At 41.1% G+C, this 12,889-nt stretch overlaps 1 protein-coding gene across 3 annotated transcripts in view; it reads left to right on the top strand.

Moving 5' to 3' along the window:
• PRR16 (proline rich 16) overlaps positions 1-12,889 on the top strand; it is a 236,337-nt gene that overhangs the window by 147,748 nt on the left and 75,700 nt on the right. For all 3 annotated transcript variants that reach the window (XM_054031270.1, XM_054031272.1, XM_054031273.1), the window contains exon 2: positions 6,943-7,840. In XM_054031270.1, the coding sequence (XP_053887245.1) occupies positions 6,943-7,701 (759 nt within the window). In that variant the 3' untranslated portion in view covers positions 7,702-7,840. The remainder of the gene's footprint in view (positions 1-6,942; positions 7,841-12,889) is intronic.

Here is a 12,889-nt window from a genome sequence, read left to right as displayed (position 1 = left end):
ACTGTATGTGAAAGTAGTTAAATTTAGTACAACACAGAGCAGGCACTCCACAGTAATGACATTTGCTTTAGGTAAGGTCATGCTGTACCATAGGAGTCAGTTTGTGCAACCCTTATTCTTGTTGATGAACAGTTGCTTATGAGTAGTCCCATTACTCCTGTAATCAAGGGCTGAGCAAGGTGAGTTAGGTTTGCACAATCTGGCCCTATTTGTTGACGGATTTCAGAAGTAGTTCTGAGATTGACTACTTGGGTGTTTTAAAGAGGAACTTCCGTAACAAGGATTTTTTCCCAAGCATTATAATAAATGTATTTACCTGCTATGCTTTATTCATATGTATTTTTGATACATTTACTAATTACTATACCATAGTTATTTATTTTAAAACAAATTCTTGCTCTTTCTAGGCTTGTTTATATTAGAATTTTAGTTTTGCTTTTCATTCACATTGAATGCCAATTCTAACAGGGAATTTTAAATTATTGTGTACCTGCTTAAAAATACCACCTTACTCTTCAATGGTGCTTTTCATCAGTGGATTTAAAGTGCTTTGCAAAGGTGGTTAATATCATGTCCACATTTTACAGAGGGGGAAACTGAGGCACATGAAGGGAAGTGACTTGCTTGTTCTTGTTGCAGCTCACTGTAGGCTGAATCCTGGCATCAGTCATGACCATGAGCAGACATTTGTGAGTGTCTACACTAGAATTTTATTACAGTGTTAGCTTACTTTAATTAATTGGTGATCAGTTAACTCAAGTTACGGGATGAGCAAGGCTTCTAGTGTAGACATACCTTCCTAGGCCAGCTTCTTCTCCTATTTATCACATTGTGAAGTTACAAAATGCTCAGCTTAAGAAAGCATACAGATTTCTGTTCCAGTAGACGATGTTGTAATCAGATGTTTGACTTCATTGGAAGACCCAATTATGAGGGAGAAATATAACATGGATATCAGACTTGATTTAATCCTTGGATCTAACTACAGGAATCAGGTCTGTGGAGCTCTGATGATAGAAAGCCCTACCAGAACAGAAGTGCAGTATCACCAGAGGCATGTAGCTCCACATATCCAGTGAAGTGGGAGCTGAGTATTGGCAACCCATACAGTAGGGGGTTGACCAAGACACCCAGGAGATGTGGCAGATCTCCAGGACAGCTTCAACAAGAACACTCTTATGGAGTTCTGCACAGCTCTTCCCAGCTCCTTACATAAACTACAAGGGAGTGCAGGCAACAGAGGAGCTGTCATGTGTCCTTCCCTAGGACTGGATTCCTCTATTGGTATAGCTGCCCCGTGGAAGCAGAGAGGTACCTCTCCCCCACTCACACGTGTGAATCAGGTACAGTTACTATAAACAGCATAGGAAACTAGACACAGTTTTAAAAATAAATAAATATTTTATTTTTTACTCCATCAGGAAAACCTCCTTTTGCAATGGAAATTGGTTTCTAGTTGCAAACTTGCATTTTCTATTGTGCTAATAGTCTCAGGATACTTCTCCTATGATGCAACTATTTTCTACATACTGTTTTCCTACTTGGATTTTCATTTTTTGGGCAAATAGGCAGAACAAAACAACAGTGAACAGAATCATGATTTATTATGGGAAGGAATCAAGGCAGATAAGCTGTTCTATCCTTCCAGAGCCATTCTGAGTGCCTTTTTCCAAATGAGGAAATGGAAAGAAATTTCCAACGTGTACTACACACTTGCCAAGGGACAAAAGATAAACTGTTTAAAGTCATTTAAAATTGAGGCATACTTAGGCCTGGGCTTTACTATGAATCCTGGGGAAAATCTTGCACTGGCAGGGGGATAGACTGAATTGACTAAAAGGTTTTTCCCATCACTAATTGCTATTGCTCTATGATCCGTGTACACAGTGCTTAAACTGGAGCTGTGTACTCCTACCAAGGGTGCAGTATGACCTTCTCAAATTGATGCTTACCAATTTTATCTCTGTAAATTATATTGTGATGAGGGACAGATTTGTGTGTAACAATCTGCTCTTTGGCAGGAATCAGCTTTTGTGTACAGAGCTAAGCGCAATGAAATCCTCATCCCTGATTGGGACTTCTAACCACTATTACAATGCAAATAAATCAGAATAACTGGCATAGATTTTTGGTTTGGAAAATGTACTAATTTTTGTTAACCTGCTACTTGTTGCATTAGCACTTCAGCATTTGGCCATTCTCCAGAAACAACCTACACTTTCAGTTGAACTAAAAATCTTCAGCAATTATGTGTTTGTGCTAAGTAATAAGAGTGATTACTGGTTTATTTGAGGGCAAATATATACGTTTACTTAATTTATTTGTATGGAAATATGTGCTAAAACCTGGTCAGCCTGTCAATTTATGCTTTGATGTTTTCCTTCTTCTTCACTGGGAATTTTTATATTTGAAATTCCAAAAGAATTCATATCAAGTTCAAGAGAGATTTGGTTGCTTATTAAGCTGATCTCTGTCAGCCAAATCTTTGGCTAATCATATTGCATAACAAGAGGCACTGCTCTGACCTCTTCACCTGAGCAGCCTTCCCTGTTTGTCCAGTCTACACTGGCCATGTTGGTTACTGCATTCCCCCAATTACCCAAAGCTCTTTGAGGGGAAGGATGATAGGAAGCAAGGGAGACTGGGACTAAGTGGGATGGGCAGGATTCTGTGTTCACAAGAGACGTACAGCTCCCCCATGGCATTTTGACATATCTGCTGAATCTGTTATTAAACATTGCTCAAAGCCAAGTGTAATACCATTTGGTCTTTACCAGTCAGGTCAGTATGCTTTCACCACTCCAAGCAACCCTGGCCATACTGCTCCTTACTGGAACAGCTCCTGTGGTAGTTAGGAGATTGCCACTAGATGTGTCTTTTCTCCCCCCTTGCCTTCAGTTGCCTAATGACCTTGTTCTCTCCCTGGCTAACAGCTTAGCTTAGCTATCTTCTCTGATCTGTGCGGTATTATTCAGTTCTGTAGCTGTTATTTGTTAGCACAGAAAACTTTGACTCTAGACTCTTCCTTGTCCCAATTATCCAAGCAGCTCTGTACAGGCAGACCCTTACACTCACGTGAAGCTACACTGAGCCTGTGTGGATCAGCTTGCATTATCAGGGCCCAGTGCCCCATTCATCCTGGTAGATTCAGTTCTGTCACAGACTCCCTATGTGATTTTAAGTAGTCATTTAATCTGTTTATCTCAGTTCCACATGTGTAAATTGGAGCTAGGACTGTATTATTTTTTTCTCCTTGTAAGATCTTTGGAGAAGAAAGTCCCTCTTACTGTGTGTTTGTACAGTGACTAGCACAGAGGGAATCCAACTATGTTTTGAGGCCACTGGGCATTACCTAAATACCAATAGGGGAGAGAAATAATATACTCTCCCCTTTCGGGGGAGGGGGAAGGGAAGAGGGGGTGAAGCTGCTGAGGTGCTGCACCTCTCATAGTGTCTTATCTCCATCTTCATCAGAACCAAACTCTTCTGATGCAAATATATACCTCTGAGGATAGAATTTGGTCCATATTTGTTGATCACAAAAAAACAAAATGCCAAATCTGAGACTTCAAGACAGAGAAGAATTTGTTTCTTAATTAACAAATGTATGTTGGATCTATTGGGTCCTCAGAGAAAGAAAAAAAAATGTAATGACAATTGTTTTCAGATTGCTGGCTTTTTTTTTCTCCTCAGAGTTATTTTCCTATAGCCAGTCTGTTGAACTATACATACAAAATGATGGTGTCCAAATTAGCTGTTACTACTCAAGAAAGAGATCTTGGAGTCATTGTGGATAGTTCTCTGAAAACATCTGCTCAGTGTGCAGCGGCAGTCAAAAAAGCTAACAGAATGTTAAGAACCATTAGGAAAGGGATAGATAACAAGACAGGAAAATATCAGACTGCCTCTATATAAATCCATGGTACACCCACATCTTGAATACTGTGTAAGGATGTGGTCTTCTCATCTTAAAAAAGATATATTGGAAAAGGAATAAAGAAGGGCAACTAAATGATTAAGGGTAAGGAACAGCTTCCGTATGAGGAGAGATTTAAAAAACCTGGGACTTTTCACCTTGGAGAAAAAAGAACTAGATAAGTTCCTGGAGGATAGACCCATGAATGGCTATTAGACAGGATGAGCACAAGTGCAACACCATGCTCTGAGTGTCCGTACCCTCTGTTCGCCAAAAGCTGGGAATGGGCGACAGAGGATGGATCACTTGATTCCCTGTTCTGTTCATTCCCTCTGGGGCACCTGGCATTGGCCACTGTTGGAAGACAGGATACTGGGTTAGATGGACCATTGGTCTGACCCAGTATTGCTAATGTGAAAAAGCAAAAGGTTGAGAGTACTAAACTTGAGGTATGTGAAAGCTTCTTGGATACTTTACAAGAAGTGTTACAAATATTTGTTCAAATTCCGAAAAGCTATTCAGTTTAACTATTTGGTGCTGCTTACCAGCATTCATGCAGATGAGTTGTTGGTTTGGATGAATGATTGAGGCCTGTCCTTAGTAGGTGACATTTGCTGTTGTGCAATGGGCCAACACAAGGCTTGTACACCATTTAAATAGGAATTGGCCTTGTGTTGACCACTTGCACAGAGGTAAATGTCATCATGTATGTATACTTGTATTAATATGGGAATACGTGTGTTCACTATTTGTTGTTCATTATTAACTCTGTTGTTTATTATTGTTACGTTCACATCATACACCTCAATAAGTTAAATAAAACCATGAAATACTTCTGCTGGAAAGTTGCAACATAACACTATTTCATTTCTTAGCATCTAGAACCCTAACACACAAGAATCAAAAACACCAGGTTACAAACTGACCAGTCAAAGAGAGAGGCAAAGCAGGTTGCTCTCTTAAGGTAGAGAGGCACAGCTCAACCCACCTTCCTCTAGGCTGTGTCTCTGCAGACTGTCTCTCTGCTGAAGACTCAGATAATAAATTTCCCTCTGGAGCTCCTTATTCTTCATAATTTTAAAACAGATTTCAGTACACCACAATTATTCTCCTTGTTTGTAATCTCTTCTGCTCCATTCAGGAAGCAGAAACAATATCATGTGACTTGTGACCCGTCACACACTATAAACACAGAATAGTCAATGTGAGCAGTTTGCCAGGACCATAAAGGATGAAATTTGTTTGCATAAATTATAGTAGTCAAATATTGAGAAATAGAAGTACTTCCATAGGCCACATTTACCCTATGGGCACTACAGTGGCATAGCTACGATGGCATAGTTATGGTGCTGTAACCCTTTAGGGTAGATGCAGACTACGGCAATGGAAGAGGTTTTTCTGTTGTTGTAGGAACTCCATTTGAATGAGTGATGGTGTCTAGTTCAACGGAAGCATTCTTCTGTCACCCTAGCTGTATCTACACCAGGGGTTAGATCACCAGAGCTGTAGATTTTTCACACCCCTGAGTGCCATGTAGCTGTGTCAATCCTGTTTTAAGTGTAGACCAGGCCATAGAAATTCCAAATGATTCTTAAGAGAAAAGGGGCTAAATTCTTTAGGTAATTTACTTACAAAGAATAATTAAACTAGCTTAATAAATATTACTTTATTATCTTGAATTTCAACCTTTTCTGAAGAATTACAACAGAACTAATGTATTGTCACTTTGAAACATATAGTTCACAAAAATATCTTAATTACAGTCCTTTGTTCTACTTGCATCTAGACAGACTTTGGATAAGTGTTTTCAAAGCACATGTAAATAATTGAATCTCCTTTAAAGAGGCTATTTGAATCTCTCTCCTTTTGAATAATCCTTTGGTTAAGTCAAGGACATCAATGTGTTCCCTTACAAGTAGAAAAAAACCTTATTATATGAAAACATGCTAAAAATGGAAAATAAGTTTAGCAATAGCATTTCTATGATTAGATGTTGTCCGGGTACAACCTGCAATGGTAATAAGGACATGGGAAAGGTATTTTCATCTTTTATTTTTTTTCAAATTTGTATTTCCCTCCTATGCTTTTATGGCTGTATTTACCGTAAGGGTTAATGAACTAAGTACTGAATAGGGTGCATTTTTCAGGAGGGGCTTTTAATCATAGTGTACAGAAGGCAACATTACATACTTTATATGTTTTGTTTATATATTATGATCATAAATTGGAAAATAGAAGACTAGATTAGAACAACCTAGATACTAGAGAAGTGAGTGGAAGCACATTAGAAGTATGGTAAATAGAGAATTCTCTTAATATAAAATGCATGAAATAGAGTGAATTATCCCCTTCAGGAATAAACAATCACAATATCTTTATCTTAGAGATGATCCTATTTCAGATTTGGTTTAGGGGGAGTCAGATATCTCAAGTAAATAGTCACAGAAGGAGAATGTGTGGTTCAAGATAAGCTGGTAACTGCTACTCACTACTTGAATCTTTAGCAGTTTGTGTAAAAATTGCTTATATAGGCGTGTATGTTAACTTTTGAGGATATATCCACAATATCACCAATTCTGAGATACATGTTTAAATCTGGATTTTGTTAAAGGTCAAATCTAAAAGATCTTTTACGGTAGGTCTGGATTCAAAAATCATCCTGAACAAACTGAGGTTAAATCATTCAGCCTTCCCCTACACGGTGAGGCAAACTGTTACACTGAAGGATTATAGCTCACGCAGCGTGTTATTGGTAGATAAGCCCTGGAGACAAAGTACAGAATTTCATTGTAGAGAGGCTAAAATTGTATTTCCATTGTATTGAGATGAGAGGACTAACTACGGATTTTTTTTTTTAATTAAACTAGATTTAGACAAGAAGAAAAAAGAAACAATGGTTCATAACATTGAATATTAAAATGTTTCAGTTCCAGGAAGGGGATAAAGATGATTGTGAATAAAGCTTTGTTTGTTTGCCTTTACTGTGGCGAACCTTTATCACTGTTTGTGTTCTAATTTCCATGCAGGTGGTTGATCAGATTGACACATTGACATCTGACCTGCAGCTGGAGGATGAGATGACAGACAGTTCCAAAACTGACACGCTGAACAGCAGCTCAAGCAGCACAACAGCGTCCAGCTTGGAGAAAGCCAAAGTGCGTGCCAATGCACCTCTCATCAAACCCCCAGCACACCCATCTGCCATTCTCACCGTACTGAGGAAACCCAATCCACCACCACCTCCACCACGGTTGACTCCTGTGAAGTGTGAAGACCCTCACAGGCCAGTTCCTTCTGCCAACCCTGTAAAGACTAATGGGACCCTACTTCGAAATGGAGGTTTACCAGGAGGACCAAACAAGATTCCTAATGGGGATGTATTTTGCATACCTAATAGTAACTTGGACAAAGTTCCAATGCATCCTCTGATTCATAGACCTGATAAAGACAGGTGTCCTCAGACAGGAACACGGGAACGAGTACGATTTAGTGAGAAAGTGCAGTACCATGGCTATTGCCCTGACTGTGACGTTCGGTATAACATTAAAAACAGGGAGGTCCACTTACACAGTGAGCCGGCCCACCCGCTGGGAAAGCTTCCTCACCAATGTCCTCCTTTACCGCCGCCGCCGCCTCCTCTCCCTCCATTGCCTCTAGAAAATGGAGGCTTGGGAATAAGTCCCAGTAATAGCTTTCCCCCTCTCAGACCTGCGACTGTGCCTCCACAAACTGCACCAAAACCCCAGAAGACCATCTTGAGAAAGTCAACCACTACAACAGTGTGATGTATGCCACTTGAAAAACTGTTTGTTTTTTCCTATATATAAACATAAACAAATAGGTAATGAGCACTTTCTACTCAAGCAATAAAAAGCCCAAATATATTACATCCTGTGTTCAGCGAAGTGGCATAAAAATCATATGGTAAGTACAAAGAAAATTGTTCACCAATGTCACATGTTTGCACCAAAGAATTTCATTATTAAAAGCTCCAGTATAATGAGCATGCTATGGGTCATGAGCTGTTAAAAGTGATTGCAGCTGAACAGCTCTAACTATGGTCTAAGCAATGTTAATAGTTCATCTCAAAAACATCATATCTGCAGTAGCAATTAGAGGTGAAATTAAGTCTTCCTCAGACAATAGAATAATTAGTACTATGGGGGTTTTGTAGTGCAGGAAACTTTTAAAATACATTTGCTAGGAACATAATGTATGATTATGTGGAGCAAAATGTAACTTCAGCTAATGTTTCCTGATTGAATCTTAACAAATGAGTTTTTATATGCCTGGTTGCTTGAATCAAGGGTATCTGGTCTGGAGCTGTGCATTATGTTGTAAATCCTCACAGTTTAAACCAGCTTGTTTTTTGTTCTCTGGTCTAGAGATGAATAGGCAATTGGAAGGTATGTTGATATGATCTTGGCAAAACAAACAATATTCAAGTTTGGTTCTGAAACACTCAATAATCAAAAAGCAGAGAGAGGAGTGCCATGCTTTTGAAAGAGGAGGCATGGCCTGATCAGTTATTTTCTGCTTCCATTGTTCCATCTCATGTGGGGATAATACTTATCTACCTAACATGGATGAGACGTGTAGGTTAATGAGTTAGAGCCCAGTCCTGAAGTCCTTACTCAAGTTTTCCTCAGGCAAATCTCCTATGGAGGGCAATGGAAATTGTGCGTACGGTCTTCAGGGATTGGTGCTTAATACTTGTAAAGAGTTTTGAAGATGAAAAGCACTGTATAATGACTAAGTATTAACATGCACAACAAGACATTTCTCTTATTATGACATTTTGGTTGCTTAACCCAATTAAAATTCTTACCAGTGAGAAGACTCTCCAATATATTTTCATTGTTTTACAGAAAAGAACATTTGTTGTTAGGAGGAATGTTGGCTTCTGGGGTTTTAAAAGCAGGTGATCAGTGAAAGAGATGTTATAGGAAACCTTTTCTTCACAAAGTCCCTCCAAAAATAAGCTTGCAAATGACCTAAACACCTGAATGCAGCAGATGTTACTTGAGTTACACACAAAACATGCACTTAGGCTATTTAGCTCTGAAAGGGTTGAACAAGGTTGGCATTTGTGGTGTCTTACCAACACAGAAATATGTCAGTCCCTTATGTTTGCATAGAGCAATATACATTCAGCTGAAATCAGCCTTGAAACAGCTCTGCTATATTCACACCTTTGCAGTATTTACTTTGCACCGAAACAACAAAGAGCCTGGCAAAATAATTACCCTTTTTACATTAAATTGCTAAATTCTTATGAAACTTTTACCGATAGTAAAGGCTGAATTTTGTGCAAATATATCTCTGGAGTTTAAAGCCTCACATTGCACTATACTGTGTGGTTTACACAACCATCATGATGCAGAGAAGTCATTATCTCATGCATTTGCTCATATTCTCCAAATGTTTTCCAATCCCATAATTTGCATCATTAAAATGCCTTTACTATTTGTATGATGTCAGCATATTTAATCTCATGAGAGTTGTTGTGAATGGAGTAATTTTGGACCCCAAGTTAGCAGTAGGGACAAGGAACTAATTCTACAGATGTCCTTGATCTCTGAAAGTCACTGGAAGTCCCTCTGCCCTGCTCATGAGGCTCCAGAGCAGCTCCTTCCATTAGGAATTTACATTTAAAATATGGTGAAACTGTGTGCAAAACTTCTTTATACACAAACTACACAACCACACAGTGGTTGCTATTAAAAAGGAAAGATTTATCACGTGATGCTGCTTTTATCGTAAGTCATATGTACCTACTTGTGTAATTTAGGGTTACCATATTTCAGCAAGCAAAAAAGAGGACGGGAGGAGCCCCGCCCCTGCCCCTCCCACTTCCCGCCCCCCCAGAACCCCCAACCCTCCCCCCGTTCCTTGTCCCCTGACTGCCCCCTCCTGGGACCCCTGCCCCTAACTGCCCCCCAGGACTCCACTCCCTATCTAAGCCTCCCTGCCTCTTGTCCCCTGACTGCCCCAACCCTTATCCACACCCCCACCCCCAGACAGACCCCTGGGACTCCCACGCCCCATCCAACCACTCCCCACCCCCTGACAGCCCCCCCCCAGAACTCCCAACCCATCTAAACCTCTCTGCTCCCTGTCCCCTGACTGCTCCGATCCCTCTCCCCACTCCTGCCCCCTGACAGCCCCCCCCCAGAACTCCCAACCCATCTAAACCTCTCTGCTCCCTGTCCCCTGACTGCTCCGATCCCTCTCCCCACTCCTGCCGCCTTGACAGCCCCCCCCAGAACTCCCAACCCATCTAAACCTCTCTGCTCCCTGTCCCCTGACTGCTCCGATCCCTCTCCCCACTCCTGCCCCCTGACAGCCCCCCCCCAGAACTCCCAACCCATCTAAACCTCTCTGCTCCCTGTCCCCTGACTGCTCCGATCCCTCTCCCCACTCCTGCCCCCTGACAGCCCCAGCTCCCCACCCCCCTGCTCCTTGTCCCCTGACTGCCCCTTCCTGGGACCCCTGCTCCTAACTGCCCTCCAGAACCCCACCCCTAAGCCTCTCTGTTCCTTGTCCCCTAACTGCCCCCTCCTAAGACCCCCCCCAACTGCCCCCCAGGACCCTACCCCCTACCTGTACCCTGACTGCCCAAAACTTTCTCCACCCCCCCCAAAAGCCCCCCCCCCCGTTTCTTGACTGCCCCCTCCAGAACCTTCCTGCCCCCGGTCCCCCTTACCCTGCTGCTCAGAACAGGGTGTTGGGCTCTGTGCGAGCCGAGCCGGACACGTGGCTGCGCTCCCCAGCACAACAAAACCCGGTCCCTGGCCCTGCACAACAAAACCTGGACCCTGGCCCTGCACAGTGCTGCCGGACCGGGTTGCAGGAGAGGCCAACTCAGAATGCAGGGCGGCTCCGGCTCCTCTACAGCTGCTCAGGAGTCCAGCCCGGGATTTTTCTGCAGCCCTCCCAGCCGCTCGCTCTGCCGGGGGAGGGGGAAATCCCGGACATTGTGAGTGCTTTACAAATTCCCCCCGGACGCTATTTTTAGCGCGAAAAGGAGGACATGTCCGGGTAAATCCGGACGAATGGTAACCCTAGTGTAATTTAACTTAATCAGAAAAATCTCTTCTTCTGTACTGAAGGAATAGTATTATGTGCATATCCTGATGCCTGATGTATGTACAATCAAACAGTTGTGTGTTTATATAAGATTTGTGCAATCTTATATAAAATAAGATTTAAAATACTTTGAAAAATGTAACACCCTGTCTCTTCTTGGGTTTTGTTCTATTGCCTTTCCCTTTTCCGTTCCTTTCACTCTGCCTTGGTGCACCTGTTCCTGCATTTTCTTTTCAGTACCTGTTAGTCCCACATCTAAAATTGCTATTTGAAATACTTGAAAGAATTCCATTTACTTTTTCTCTGTCTATTTTTTCTCTTTGCTGGCTCAAGACTTTTATTTATTTATTTATTTATTTTGCCTGTGAAGCTTTTTCAGCTTCACATTTATCTGCATTCTAGTGGGTCCCTATTGTGATAATATCTCTGTGCTGGGATCTCATTCCTACTATGTCTGTCCCTTATCTTTGTTCTGGGGCTAGGTGCAGCAGCTCCCAAGCCTACTAAGCTGGTTTCCAGCAACCAAGGCTCTGATACCACGTCATCAAAATGATTAATGCAGCAAATAGGTGGTTTGATAACTTTTCTGCCTCTCAAAATGGCTCCCTCTTTCCTTTCCAGATCTGAATTGTGCATGTGGATTGAGATCCTTTTGTTCCCTTTCTTGAACTCAAATGCACATAGGGTGAAATGGGAGTTGTGACATTGACTTCAGTGGGTCCAGGATTTTACCCACAGTGTCTCCTTCCACCAACCATTTCTTTTTACTATAAAATTCTCACTATTGGTAGGTTCTATCAGATAAAAACTTCACAACAGAAAGAAGTGCAAATTAATTAGCATTTGGTATCGTTCAAGACTGAGAACCCAGGATGCAAATAGCAATCTAAATTTTATTTTTATTATCTATTAAAAGAAATAAAGGAAAAACGTACAAGTGATAAAACAATGCAATTCAGTTCTGTAGTTCTTGGCTGGCTTTGTAGAGCAATGTATGATGTAGAGTCTGGAGCATTTCATTCATATAACAGCATTCATTGCCAATCACATTAAACAATAGGCTCAAATTAGGTGAAAAATTCTTACTACATTTTTCAAGTAAAATATTGAAACTTAAAAAGGTCTCTCTTATTCTAGCTGTCACTTTTTCAGTATGAGATCTAAATCATATTTATTTTTTCTACTGGAAACTGGAGAATTTTCAGATTACAGTTTAAAAATTGTGTATTGTAAGTAATTCTTAGCTGGTCATTAATGTGAAAATGTTAGATGTTACTCCAGCTAAGCATTTAGTATGCACGGAGTGTGGGATAATATTTAGTCTCTATCCAGGTTACAGGTCCAAAGGGAAGCAGCTGACGAGACCTAGGTTAATGAAGGATTCTCCACTTCTTGTGTCTGGCTTGACTCAGTTCTTCTCCCATAAACTCATCCAAGGTACTAGGTGCACAGCTTTCCCTTCCTATGTTCTGTCCCTAGACTCTGCATCCTTCCATCTCCCACTAAACCATCTTACCATACAGAGATGCCTTTCTCTGACCTACGTGGTAATTGTGCATCTCACTTAAGTACTTAAGTTTTCAGTCCTCAGCTTCTGCAGAAAAATGGTCTGTGAGGAACTGTTAACTTCAAGCCTAGGCTTTCCACCCTGAATACTCTACTTAGCCCAGTTGCTGAACTTTTAACCTCACACACTCACATTCTATTTCCCATCGGCTTTCTGTCTCATTCTTTTTCTGGGAATCTTTTTTGGTCCCTTTCTAGAAGCTTTCTGAGTTCTTATTAACAAAACAGACTTTTTCCTTCTCCACTTTCGCACAAAACATATTATTGAATTAAAGCCTAAATTTTCAAGTAGGTGCACAAAATTACCTTGCATATGTT

The sequence above is a fragment of the Malaclemys terrapin genome, chromosome 6 (assembly GCF_027887155.1).
Source record: "Malaclemys terrapin pileata isolate rMalTer1 chromosome 6, rMalTer1.hap1, whole genome shotgun sequence".
Taxonomy (NCBI): Eukaryota; Metazoa; Chordata; order Testudines; family Emydidae; genus Malaclemys; species Malaclemys terrapin.
This window is presented reverse-complemented; position numbering and strand designations above follow the sequence as displayed.